The sequence below is a fragment of the Elaeis guineensis genome, chromosome 13, assembly GCF_000442705.2.
Source record: "Elaeis guineensis isolate ETL-2024a chromosome 13, EG11, whole genome shotgun sequence".
Lineage (NCBI taxonomy): Eukaryota > Viridiplantae > Streptophyta > Magnoliopsida > Arecales > Arecaceae > Elaeis > Elaeis guineensis.
The window spans coordinates 69,697,291-69,711,915 of NC_026005.2; the positions used below are offsets into that span (position 1 = coordinate 69,697,291).

The window sequence follows — 14,625 nt, forward strand, 5'->3', positions numbered from 1 at the left end:
AATTTCGTTGCTCTAAACCAATATTGATTTATTTACTTGATGAATAATGAAATTGAATCTTTTATTATAACTTATTTTTGATGAATTTTAGCTGATTATGATTGATTGACTTTGTATTATCGTGGGCCCCATCCCTCGGTAGCATGACCATGTTATGTCCTAAATTTAGGATGTGACATAATATGGTGGGATCCTTACATCCTAGCATAGGCTGAGTAAGGCTGATTGTGAGAGGGTGGAGGGAAAAGTCTAGGAGCAGCTGGAAGGCTGGCACTCCCTGGCCTTCTCGATAATGGGTAAGGTCATCTGAGGTCTGTTCTTACCTCCATGCCTGTCTATTTTCTTTCGAACTCTATTTTTTCCCAGACTCTGGTGGTGAAGCTTGAGTAGCACTTCTGATGCTTCCTATGGGGATCACACCCCAATGGCGGTGCGGTGTGCATCTTTTGGCATGGGATGTGGTTTGCCAATCACTAGGGGAAGAAGTTCTTGATATTTAGTCTTTGGTTATGAGGTAGGAGACTCTGATTGCTCAACATGCCGCTAGGCTTTTGCTCAACTCTGAGTCTATGTCAAGCATAATGATGAGGGTGAGGTATGGTAGGGTGAGGTATGGTGCTTAGTTGACTAGTGGTGAGATTCAGATTAGTAGATGTGCCTCCATTCTGTGGAAGAAGATATGCATGTGTGTCCTTGATGTGATTCCTCAAACTAGGTGGCTAGGAGGGAATGGTTGGTTTGTGAGTATTCTATTTGATTCTTGGATGGCCAATAGGCTGTTGGGTTGATGGTTAATGATTATTAGCATCCAGGTGACTAAGTCGATGAGGGTTTGTAATCTTCTCCACACTGATGGTTAGGGCTGGGATTTTGAAGTTGTAACTAGCCTCTTTGGAGAGCAGACATGGGCTGACGAGTTCTTTCATCAGTGATCCCCCTTCACTGTGGTTCGGATGTCAGGGTTTAGAGATGTTCCTACATGGCAAGGCCCATTACTGTTGATCTTTACTATTTATACCACTTGAAAGCCCACCAGATACTTCGATGGTGGGTGGATCTAGAAGCTTAAGATGCACCTGAGGATGAGCCTCTTCCTGTGGAAGGTTATCTAGAGATGACTTCCGATCGGAGCTATCTTGAGAGGGAGAGGCATGGATATCCAGTTAGTTTTCTCTTGCTGTGGCATGGTAGAGGAGATGATGATGCACTCTCTTTCAGTGCCCGTAGGCTAGAAAGGTCTGGATGCTAGCTGGTCTTCACCATCGGATTGCCTAGGTTGAGGATCAATTGGGGCATTCTTAGACCTTTTAAGGTGGAGAGCTGGGGGTGATGTCTCTCATGGAGCTGTCATTAGCACAGCTTATATTGCCCAGCACATCTAGCTTGCTAGGAATAGCTTGGTCTTCGAGCCTAAAAGGAACTTGGCATAGTTTATCTTGGCAAGATCCCTTACCCCAACAGCAGAGATGATCAATGTGACCTCGAGGTCACTGGAGACTTGGGACTCCCATCCTGCTTATGTAGCGACCCAATAGGTGTTTATCTCTTGGGAGCCCACTCTTTCGAGGTATCTTAAGGTGAATTTGGATGAGAGCGTCGGGGATAGGTTTGGAGGTGCTGGGTTCATGATTCATGGGCCTGACTCCAAATTGGTTGCGGTGGGAGGGCGCCTATTTTTCAACCCTACAATTCTTGGGGCGAAGCTTTGGGCTACATGAGCTAGGATTGTGTATGCTCGGAGGACCCTATACGTGGATTATGTAGTCATTGAGGGTGATTTTGCTATGGTGGTGACTTGGATATTGGAGTGCATGCAGAGAGTTGCTACTCATCATATCCTATAGGATATCTCTATATTATTATTTGGGTGTGCAGGTTTCTCTATTAGGTATATCTTTCAGGAGGCAAATAATGCAGTTGACTAGATTGCAGCTTATATTGTGGAGGATATCGGAGATCTTTTGTGGACTAATCTGGGGATGATACCCCGGCCCTTCAGTGACATTTAGGTTTCTGATTCTCTTAGATATATTCACACAAAATTTGCATGAATGATCAGCTTTTATCAAAAAAAAAAGAGAAAATGGCATGGAGAGCTATTGATACCTGCCAAAAGGATTTATATGGTAAGTCCAACCATTCTATGCTCATTGAAGCACCAGAAAGCCTGCTCTTTTTGCATTTTTATCAATAGGAAGATTAATGATTGAAGAATATTTTTTAAAAGAACTGTAAGATAAATGGATCCATCAGCTTTGTTTTTTTTCATTGAAGCCATTGATGTGCACCACAAATTCATAGGCTATGACGTAGGCTTACAATCGTTTGTATGTTTACAACTACATTTTCTCTTCATCAGCTTGAAAGGAACCTTTACAGTGAAAATAGAAACCTCAATCACACCCTAGCTCCCACTTTTAGATTTGAATACCAAAGAAAATGGCAAACAAATTTGTCATTTGCCTGTTTTTGCCTCGTATTCTCAAACTAGAAATGATGTATGACAGTTACAGTCAGGAACCTGACGAGGAGGGTCCTACAGGAATGTACAAACGAACAACAATTGCTATAAGAGAGATTTAGGTAGAGGTTGAATTAATCAGAGAAAAACAACACAAGATGGGCTTCAATTAATGTTCCAGCCGCAAAGCTTCCGCTCCAAATCTGATAATTTGCAGTGCACTGCTGCTGTGTTAATAAAGGATTCGATCAGGCCTTTCACAATACACATCAATTCAGCAACCAACTGCACAAGCTTCACTCTACGGTCCAAAACTTAACTTCGCAGCAGAATACCTTGAAAAATTAAGTGATTTCAGGTTCTTCTTCCAGCTTTAACACTGCAACTGGTTTTTGATCATTGTTTCTGTAGTCTGCTCTCTTGAGTGAGGCTTGACCAGTGGGTATCGTTGCTGCTTCTGGCAGCAGGCATTGGATGGTTGTGTATTCCGTCATATGTTGTTATAACATCCGAAGGTTCTGTTGAAGATCTCTGTACATGCTTCTTGGCATTGCATCCAGCATGAGAGCACTTGTAATAACTCCTGCTTATCAAAATAGAAGGTATCAGCTGTATATACATAAAGAAAGAGCGAATATATTTACAGTGTCAAAGAAAACACCACTAGGAATTATAGCGAATAAACCGGCTCATGAAACAAGCTTGAGCAGACTTTTCATATTTCAGATGCAAATCACGCAGTTACAAATACCTGTAATTCTAACACTTGCGGATAGGGGTGAGATCAAGCTGATCTTCATTGAGCCTCGGTATGATCATGCTTGGCTTGAAATTATTTTTTTTGAGACTAATTTCAAGATTAAGCTTGATTTACATATTTGAGCTTGAATCATGTTTGGTTCGGGCTTGAATTAGCAGCGCACATGGATGACTTCTATTCATTGACATGGAAGCTGAATAAATGATAGACATGTTTGCTATGTGTCTTTCGACAGCTTATATAGTTATTATGAAAAAAACATGCTGGTAACTAACAAACTTCACCTAGTTCTCATGGAATATTTATATCCTCAATGGATATTTCAACATCTTTTATCAGGTTTTGGGGGTCTTGGAATTTACACAAAGCCATCATCCATAAGACACTAGAGTCAAAATAATCATACGAAGAACCAACTTTCAAGTACTATAAGATTGAGACAGGCAATTAACCAAAGGAAAAGATCTCTAAGAATTTTTCCCAAATACATGGGTACCAGGGAGGGAGGGAGGTGGTGGGGATGGGGCAGGGAGGGAGGGAGAGAGAGAGGCTATAGCAAATAGGAGTCATTCTTTGTCCACCATATGCACATAATAAGAGTGCACCGTCCAATAATATTGGGGCACATAGCACATTTAAATAGAACAAATATTTAATGCCGCTAAGCTTTTGTTCCTCCAATTTTCAGTGATAAAAATATCATTCTCTCTATAAAATAAAAAAAAAATATTATTACTTTTCGATGCCTTGTATGACTTCTATATATGATGTCTTGCATGATATATATAATTTTTTATATCTTTATGACATCCTGAACAATATATGTAACTTTTAACACTTTCTATAAATATATATGACATTCTGAACAACATATATGACTTCGTATGAATATATATGACATCCTGAATAATATATATGACTTTCTATGAATATATATGACGTCTTGAATAATAAATATAATTTTCTAACGTATGATATGACTTTCTGCGAATATATTTGACATACTAAATAATATATATGATTTTCTGATACTTTATACGGTGAACAGAAAGTTATATAAAACATCAAAAAATCATATATATATATTATTCAAGATATCATATATATTCATAAAAAGTCATATATATTATTTAGAATATCATATATATTGATAGAAAGTAATATAAGGCATTAAGAAGCTATATATGCTATTAAGGATGCCATATATATTAAGAGAAAATCATATATATTATTTAGGATGTTATGAATATTCACAAAAAATTATATAAAACACCACTTGCCTCATATTCTATTGCCACTTGGTTTCTCTTTATCCCAATTCCCAATAATTTGGGGTCAATTGATTGCCTATTGAGGTGTCCTTTTGTATCAAATATATAAAAGGAAGCTTATGATGCTTTTTTGGATGGAGGTGGACAATTATATGCTTGTTTACTCTTTTATAATATAATATAATATTATTATCTTATATTAATATAATATAATATATAATATATATATTATTATATTATTATATATTATAATATTATTATAATATAGTATAATATATTATAATATATTAGATTATATTAATATATATTATTATATAATAATATATTATATTATCATGATACTATATTATTATATATATTATATAAATATTATATTATATTATATTAGGTTAAGAGTATATTAGTAATAAATGAAAAAAATTACTTTTGATTGATGAAAAAATAAATTAGCCACCTCCTAGGTGGATAATTTTTTTTTTTTTATTTTATAAGTAAATGCTATCCATCGAAAAATAACTTATCCATCTTAAAAAGCGTGAGAACATAAGTAAATTAGTCAATAAAAAAGTTGAACAATTTTTTTATGATATTTACCTACATAAGGAAAATAGTTATGAGAACATCATTCCACATTCTAAGCAAACAAACTAACATAAGATAATACTCAGTAATTATACCACACACAACTCATAAGTCAACAAATGAAAAGCATCTTAGATAGGACCTGGACTCTACAATAGAAATTTAATAAGAAAAACGGCATATAACGGCTTTATGCAACAAGTGTGGCAGTGCATTTAGCCCCATTACTTTCGAAATTTTACTTATTTATAAGCGATCTTTTAGGTGCAATGCACCAAAGGGAAAAAAATGTAGCAATAACAAAGTTAATTACTAATTGCATTTACTTAGCTCACTAACTAGTAATTTGTATCGTTATAATATCCTATACTGTATCTAATTTTCAAAAAGGATATAGGGAACTATTCCACCGTTGAATTATATATACAAACAAAACAATACATAGTGACGACAGAACAGACTGAAAGGAGTATACAAAAAGATAGAATTTCGTCCAATATGTATCTATAATTTAAAAAAATTGTAAAAATATCATATAAGGCACTTGCAGAGAAAATAAAATAATCAAGAAGGATGCTGCTTCATTTCTTTTAGTATATTAATCAAAAGTGGTGCTACTAGAAAACCATATAAAATAGAAAGCGGATGGTTGCTTCTTCTTCCCCCCCCCCATTGCATACTTGCACTTATCAAATCAACTATGACTTTCAAAAATATATGAAAAAAAATTTAAAAATATATATATATAGAAACCTCTCTTAATTTTAGTCCGATTTCACTTACATTTTTTTTACTTTAAAGTTAAGAGATTGTTCTTTATACTTTAAAATTTTATAAAAATATCATATAAAGAACTTGTAGAGAAAATAAAATGACCAAGAGGATGCTGCATCATTTCTTTTACTATATTAATCTAAAGTGGTGCTACTAGAAACCATTTAAAATAGAAAGCGGATGGTTGCTTATTCTTCCCTCCTTTTGCACACTTGCACTTATCCAATCAACAATGACTTGCAGGAACATAAAAATAAAAAAAAAAAAAAACTCAAAAAAAAAAATTGTAGAAACTGTACATTGCCCAATTCTAGGTTGGGGGCAATAGTTTGTCAACTTTTTTATACATGAAACAAAAAGGTTAAGATAAAATAAATGTCTTAAAATCCTGAAACATCTCACCTTTTGATGCTTCAATCAAATCAGAGAACTAAGAAAATTATTAAAAAAAGAAAGAAAAGAAGAAAGGCGTGACTCGTATTTGTTACTAGTAGTAGGTCCCGTACAAACCTTTCCTTTGTAGCGCAATCTGACATTACAAAAATCCTTTGTGGACTAGTTTTTTTCAAGCGACTTCTATCTCCACTCCTTACAAGAGAATAAGGAGCATCATGGGAGAAACGGCACATTACCTGTACGGTACTGATGCAGTCGGCATGTCCTAAGACTCTCAAGATCAATAAAAACAAGAGAAAATATTATAGTATCGGTATGGATAATCAATACTGACAGGTACAGTTGATTCGTACTGTGGATCACTACAAAAGGAGACTAACATCATGAGCAGATGTGACTCTATTTGTGAGAAACAAGAGTTCATCTAATAAAGAAATCAGGACGAAATTGGAAGTCGGAGAGCCTGACAAGTCTTACTTCAAAGGACTCAAGTATATGCTTGAACAGACAGGTAAGTAACATGCTACAGCTTCCAAATCATGAAGCCTCCCGTGGTTTTGTACAGAATATTAGGGAGTTTTGTGTTTATGATTTCATTTCATCATATAAGTGTGCAACCAGCTTAAAATAGAATGCCTCAAACACAAAACCTGACAAAGAAAGATAAAATTGTTTCCAAACAAAATCCTTCCGTTACCTTCCTCCCTATCCTCAAGTAGTTCTCTCAGACCACCCTTTGTCTATTTCTGATAAAAAAAGAAAAAAAAAAAAGGAAACATGTTAATCCTTTGGCTTACCTGTTTATCAAACTAACAAAAATTTGAGTTTGTTCTTAGTTTTTGTGCCAGATTATTCTTCCGCATCTTCCCAGCTATCTCCTTCTAATTTAATAAACTACGAGATTTTGTTCTTTTATTTTTCATTTTCGAAATCCATTCCGTATCTGAAAAGATGACAACTTTAAAAGTCCATATCTAACAACCAATATTTCACATATCAGAAATTGTGGTTTGAGTCTTATGTTAGGAATGCCAGGATCAGTAATACTACCATAATTCATAATAATCATTCATGATTCCTTGAAATGTAGAATCACTATACTACTGAGATAGATCTTCTAGATTTATAAACGTAACAACAAAAGTCTAGATTCTCTAGATCCTCCCATACTGTCGTACATGAAAAATTACGCCTGGAAAATTGGACATAAATGAGTGTCAAATGGTAAAAGGATGCCAGCATCAGCTGGATCATGGAGCTATGAGCGTTTATTGCATTTCCTCAAGAACAAACTTCTGTTTAGAATTCCGGATAGCCCAAGAAATAGCAGAACAATGGCTCTCAAAACATATATTCTCGTAGAATCTAATGAGGGCTTCATGCATATTGATTAAAGGCAGAGTACATAAGCAGCAAATATAGTGGAAGAATGAGAATATGTTCCTTCAGTTATCCTGCACAAAACAGGCGTTTAGTGTCTTGTAGTTCATGTAGTTTTGTGAGATAAAGATAGACTTGCCTTTTAAAAAACAAAAATCATAACATTTTATGATGTTATGTTCGATTACCATCCAAGAGATTAATAGGGTTACAAGCAAATCATAGATCAGAAATTGAACTCTTTAACAATAGCAATCATATCATACAATTATCCAAGCAAGTACTACCTTGGGTTAGGATTTCCTTTCAGCACTTTCTTGCTATACATTCGCCACTTATAACCATCATCCAGAAGATCAATCTCACTTGTCGTCTGAAAGATGAACCTAGGCTGTATCATCCTTTGCATAGAAGCTGGTATCTTCCTATCCAATTAACATAAACATTTTTAAAATCTGAAATTCAATACAATCATAAGTAGTTTACTAGGAACAAAATATTCACCTTCTTTTAGGATCAGGCTCACTATCACTACCTTCATCTGTTCTCATCATCACCACCTTCATCTGTTCAACATCGCCTGTTTCTTCACCACCGCTTGCACCAGCTAATTGTTCTGGTGTTCCGTAATTAGATGCTTGATCTCTCTCAGATGCTGAAGGGAGAGCCATAGTCTCATTTGATCTGCTGAAGTTTCCAGGGTAAGCCTGGGAACCTGGTTCAGAGTCAGCAGGAATAGGGTTCCCGTCCAATTCATTAGACCCACTTGGTAAAGCACCAACTCCCTTGGCACGCTTATTTGGTTGGGGACGCTGATGCTTGTGTTGACGCCTGTAGACTACCGCAATTATTTGGCCATCAAAGGAGCGCTCTATCATTTTCGTAGCTGGACAGTCCGGATGTTTACATTTGTAGTAGCTCCGAGGATATTCACTGCCCTTCAGCATCTTCTGTGCATATTTTCGCCAGTTACAGCCATCATAGGGAGGTTTCTGAATGATAAGAGCTGCAGGTTGAGATCTTTGATCAGAATGAGAGCCCTCTCCAGATTCAAAGGTGTTATTATCTGTGTTTGATGGCAGAGTTGACATTTCTTGGGTTGGTGTCAAACTGATGGGAGGGCTTGTGTTCTGTGCCAAGGATGTGGCCGTTGCCACTGAAAGTGAAGATGAACATCCAGCTTCATAGTGCATTTGAAATTGAGACTGGACAGCCTGAGCCGTGACTTGAGCTGCCACCAGTTGATGGGACATTCCAAACTTCCCCTGCAAAGATCCCATTGCCCAATGAAACTATCAACATTTTAGACGGCAATGTGCCATACACTCAGAATAAATTTGACCCAAGGCAACAAGGAATAGACTTAAAACACCTGCCGATGTTCAAATATGTTAAAAATGAAGCACAGATATTTCAACTTAAAAAGTTCGTCACTTCATAAAAGACAAACATTATGCAGTATGCACCACAATGAAAAGCCTAAAACTAGTTTGAAATCTCATTGATGTAAATCAATTCAAAGGGTGAACGGTTATGGAGAGAACATTTAGACAAGGTAACTAATCAATAACAAATAAAAGGGTCAGTCATAACAATCACACAGAGCATTCATACGCAATTGCCCCCATCTCCTTTTATGCTTTCATTTAAGGCGTTTTCATTAGATGGGCAATTAATCTTATGATTAGACATAACAAATCTGGATAAAAATTTGATTCCAAGTCAATACCAACAATATTCTTTCAATTGTGTCTCTCTCTTAACCGTCATTCAAAAAGCAGCGCCTTTCCAGATCCTGCCCAAACATCAGCAGAGATATTCAATCCAACACAACTGTCCATGAACGGCATCGGGCAAATACGATTGGCCGGTCTAGATAGAATAACTATTTCTTCTTTTTTAGTGCAATAGAGTAAGTCTTCAATAAACAAATGTGATGAGCATATTGATGACTGGTGGAGTGATGTTAGCATCAGTAGATGTTTGTGATGGACATGAATGACTCACTTGACCAGTTCAATAGCGATATCTACATCTAAGATCAGCTTCTGAGAGGATTAGACAGTTGAGGGAGAGATGATATGGAAAGAGCTGGAGGTGTGGGTATGACAGGAAAGCTTATTGTGTTACATAGATCAGATTTTTCCAGATGTAATGTTGGCATTTGAATAAAATGAAAACCCCAGAAGAATTTGTGAGTATTGCTAATCTTAGCTAGTGGGATTGTTAAGACAGTTAAAATTTCATTAAGGGAAGAAAGGATGACGGCATGTGGCAGCAAAAGCATTATATTATTCTAGTGGAAAAGAGAACGAAATTGTATTGTGGATTCTATCATGAGTTGAGCAATTTGAAGATCCTCATAGAAAAATCAAAAATCAAGATAGTGCATGCTAATAATTCCTTCAAACCTACACACTATCCTTAGAAAAAAATTTGAGAAAGAGCATAATTTTGTAATCTAAATTATAGTTTCAAGAGCAGCATCCACCTCGACACATACAATTTATCACTAAAACTACACGCCCCTCTATATATTGAAATATAACAAAAATATGAATGGATTTTTATCAAACGAAAAGGTGAATTGCCTTTTTACTGATACAAATTGCATCACAACTTTTTTAGTAATCCATTAATAAGATAAGACGACTCCTTGATACTTTTGCCACTCATAATCTAATTGTGATTCCCATGCCAATCATAACAAATGATGGGTAAGAATGAACAGATAAACTGCTAACTACTCTTTAACCAACAGCCCCTATCAAGATTTCATTTTAGGGTCAATATTTCCCAATAAATTTCTGTTCATTGAAAATAAAAATATCAATGAACAACTGTAATGTGAATAGTGCATTTGAGAAAAAAACCTGCGCCTGGATAAGTGGGTTTTTTGTCATCATTTTTTTGCCTCTATTACATAACCATTCACTTTTATTGGATATTCATCAAACAAATCAGATTGGAAATACTGCATTGACGATGATGGTCCATGTTTTTTTCCAGATAAATCAATTTCATTAGGACTTCTTCTAAGCATGATACATTTTTAACAGCCAACGAACTTCACAAAACACCCTATGTTGCACTTCTATGGTTCTTTAATCAAAATAAATAAAATTGTGTTTCTGAAGTCCTTGGAGATTGAAGGGACTCTATTGAAAACTACCCTACAAAAAATTCCTCTTCCGACGAAATTTCAATGGTGTCAACAAAATCTAATCAATCCGATCTGACAGCATCATAATTAACTAAATTATGTTTGATTCCATAGTCTGTCCACATTAATTGAATCTGAGGATACTAGTGTCCGCATGGTCATCTTTGAATACAATAAATACATTCCATCAAGTACGGTTTCATAGCATACGGCACATCAGACATCCTCGTTCTTCCCCTTGAAACAAACAGGGAGACGGAGGGAGGGGTGCACTTAGGAGCTCAAAATGAAGTAGATCACAGATTAACCACTATCAAGAAGGCTTTTATCAAAAACGCAACTACATCTCAATATCTTTCGAACTTTTGACCAAAAGCACTTTTTTCGTCATTAGTGTTAAATTAAGTTTCCTTCTATTCATTGGTACCAAAATTACAGGGGTATAAATTATCTTCTTGAGATCGTAGCATGCACTTCTAACTAAAGATTTGATTCACTACAGAAAAATCGAATCCCCTCAATCACTATATAACAGAAACAAATTTCTGAATACATCCAAACTTTGAATTCTTGCACCAAAATAGCAATTAAATACAAGGAAGTTTCAAGAAAGCACCCTACCGGATCAGGTGAAGAGGAAGCAAATCCAGCAACCCAAAGAAGCAATAGACAAAAATTAATATACTTGAATCACCCTTACTATGACATTAATTAATATGTCTAAATTCTTTCCATCTCATTAAAATAACATACAATAGAACAAAATTAAATTAAAAATTTTTGTCTGTATACCCTCCTAAATGTCAAAATTTACATGAATATCCTTTCAAAATTAATATTTATTTATATATCCTCATAAATTACTAATTGCATATATACCCTTATAATTTTTTTTTTTGCATATATACCCATAAGGGCATTTCAGTCATTTAAATTTTAAACCGTTAATTTTTTAATGCATTAGATGACGTGGATATATATACAAAAAATAAAGAAAAAGAAGGGTATATATGCAAATCAAGTATTTTATAAGATATACATACAATATCAATTTTGAAAGGGTATCCACAAATTTGGATGTTTAGAAGGGTATACATGCAAAAATCCTATAAATTATCTTCTTGAGATCGTAGCATGTACTTCTAACTAAAGTTTGATTCACTACAGAAAAATCGAATCCCCTCAATCACTATATAACAGAAACAAATTTCAGAATACATCCAAACTTTGAATTCTTGCACCAAAATAGCAATTAAATACAAGGAAGTTTCAAGAAAGCACCCTACCGGATCAGGTGAAGAGGAAGCAGAACCCAGCAATCCAAAGGGGCTGAATCCTGGAGGCACGGTAAAGATCGGAGAAGGCTCAGTCATCCCCACGTTCTGCTGTCCCATGCCAATTCATAACAGATGATGAGGTAAGGATGAACAGATAAACTACTAACTACACTTTATCCAACAGTCCCTATCAAGATTTCTTTTTAAGGTCAATATTTCCCAATAAATTTCTGTTCGTTGAAAATCAAAAATATCAATGACAACTGTAATGTGAATAGTGCATTTGAGATAAAAACCTGTGCCTTGAGAAGTGGGTTTTTTGTCACCATTTTTTTGCATCTATTATATAACCATTCACTTTTATTTGATATTCATCAAACAAATCAGATTGCAAATACCGCATTGACGGCAATGGTCCATGTTTTTTTTTTTCCAGATAAATCAATTTTATTAGGACTTCTTTGAATACAATAAACACATTCCATAAAGTACTGTTTCCTTGCATATGGCACATCAGACATCCTCAGTCTTCCCCTTGAAACAAACAGAGGGACGAAGGGGAGGGGTGCACTTAGCAGCTTCAAATGGAGTAGATCACTGATTAACCACCATCAAGAAGGCTATTATCAACGCAACTACATCTCAATCTCTTTCGAACTTTTTATTCAAAAGCACTTTTTCATCATTAGTGTTAAAATTAAGTTCCCTTCTGTTCATTGGTACCAAAATTACAGGGGTATAAATTATCTTCTTGAGATCGTAGCATGTACTTCTAACTAAAGATTTGATTCACTACAGAAAAATCCAATCCCCTCAATCACTATATAACAGAAACAAATTTCAGAATACATCAAAACTTTGAATTCTTGCACCAAAATAGCAATTAAATACAAGGAAGTTTCAAGAAAGCACCATACCGGATCAGGTGAAGAGGAAGCAGAACCCAGCAATCCAAAGGGGCTGATTCCTGGAGGCGCGGTAAAGATCGGAGAAGGCTCAGTCATCCCCACGTTCTGCTGTCCCATGCCAATTCATAACAGATGATGAGGTAAGGATGAACAGATAAACTACTAACTACACTTTATCCAACAGTCCCTATCAAGATTTCTTTTTAAGGTCAATATTTCCCAATAAATTTCTGTTCATTGAAAACCAAAAATATCAATGAACAACTGTAATGTGAATAGTGCATTTGAGATAAAAACCTGTGCCTTGATAAGTGGGTTTTTTGTCATCATTTTTTTGCCTCTATTATATAACCATTCACTTTTATTGGATATTCATCAAACAAATCAGATTGCAAATACCGCATTGACGACAGTGGTCCATGTTTTTTTTTTCCAGATAAATCAAATTTTGTTAGAACTTCTTTGAATACAATAAACACATTCCATAAAGTACTGTTTCCTTGCATATGGCACATCAGACATCCTCAGTTTTCCCCTTGAAACAAACAGAAGGACGAAGGGGAGGGGTGCACTTAGCAGATTCAAATAGAGTAGATCATGATTAACCACCATCAAGAAGGCTATTATCCAATGCAACTACATCTCAATCTCTTTGGAACTTTTTATCTAAAAGCACTTTTTCATTATTAGTGTTAAAATTAAGTTCCCTTCTATTCATTGGTACCAAAATTACAGGGGTATAAATTATCTTCTTGAGATCGTAGCATGTACTTCTAACTAAAGATTTGATTCACTACAGAAAAATCCAATCCCCTCAATCACTATATAACGGAAACAAATTTCAAGAAATACAAGGAATTTTCAAGAAAGCACCCTACCGGATCAGGTGAAGGGGAAGGAGAATGCAGCAACCGAGAGGGGCTGATTCCTGGAGGCACGGTAAAGATCGGAGAAGGCTCAGTCATCTCCACGTTCTGCTGTCCCAAATCACCCTCTTCTCTTCTCTCCACCTCACAGCCCAAATCCCACTCTGCATCCATCAGCTCCTCCCCAAGCGCCCACGGGGGCGGCGGCGCCCCGGCAAAGGAATTCATCGCCCCCTGGACTAGCTGAGCGAAGGATTCGAACTCCGACTCGACGTCGTCAAAAAAGGAGCTCGATACCGGCGTCAGCGGGCAGGGAATGACATCCGATGGACCCTCGCCGCCGGCGGCATCACCGTGGAATGGGAAGTCGTAGGCGGAGACGGGAGGGGGGGAGATGGTGGGCCGCGGCGGCTGGCCGGCCCCGGGGGGTGGCGCTCCACGTCCGCGGCCACCGCCGCTGTCCGCCATCCGATTCCGATGGTTTCTTGGTTTCTTGTTTCGATCGTTCGCGGCGTGGAAGTTAGTTTGTGGGGGGGGCGGGGGGAGGGAGGGGAGTGAGGAAGAGGGAGCGAGAGACGATGGGTAGCGGGATCGAACTCCCTCCAAATTAAAATTAAACGAGGTGAAGTGCCGTTGGCTTGAGGGACACGTGTGGAGGGCGTAGACGAAGGGGACAATTAGCCTCGTGATTTTGTGAAGCGGCCTATCACATTCCCAATTTAAATTGATTTTGATTTTTTGTATCCCATATATCCTCATCTATCTATCTCTATCAATATCAATAATA

At 36.5% G+C, this 14,625-nt stretch overlaps 1 protein-coding gene across 1 annotated transcript; it reads right to left on the bottom strand.

Annotated features, from left to right (window-relative positions):
- Window positions 1-2,857: 2,857 nt before the first annotated feature.
- LOC105056126 (probable WRKY transcription factor 4) lies at window positions 2,858-14,306 on the bottom strand. The gene is made up of 4 exons (XM_073247363.1): window positions 13,851-14,306; window positions 8,129-8,889; window positions 7,912-8,049; window positions 2,858-3,044 (listed from the first exon to the last, which is right to left on the bottom strand). The coding sequence occupies exons 1-4, from the start codon at window positions 14,304-14,306 to the stop codon at window positions 2,858-2,860; spliced, it is 1,542 nt and encodes a 513-aa protein (XP_073103464.1).
- Window positions 14,307-14,625: the final 319 nt, after the last annotated feature.

What these genes read in the sequence shown, in the direction of transcription:
- LOC105056126 (XM_073247363.1), bottom strand. Translation starts at nt 14,306, where the DNA reads ATGGCGGACAGCGGCGGTGGCCGCGGACGTGGAGCGCCACCCCCCGGG. An exon ending in GAGCCTGATCCTAAAAGAAG is followed by an intron (nt 8,050 to 8,128) that starts GTGAATATTTTG and finishes TTAATTGGATAG; the next exon opens with GAAGATACCAGCTTCTATGC. An exon ending in AAAGGAAATCCTAACCCAAG is followed by an intron (nt 3,045 to 7,911) that starts GTAGTACTTGCT and finishes TTTGATAAGCAG; the next exon opens with GAGTTATTACAAGTGCTCTC.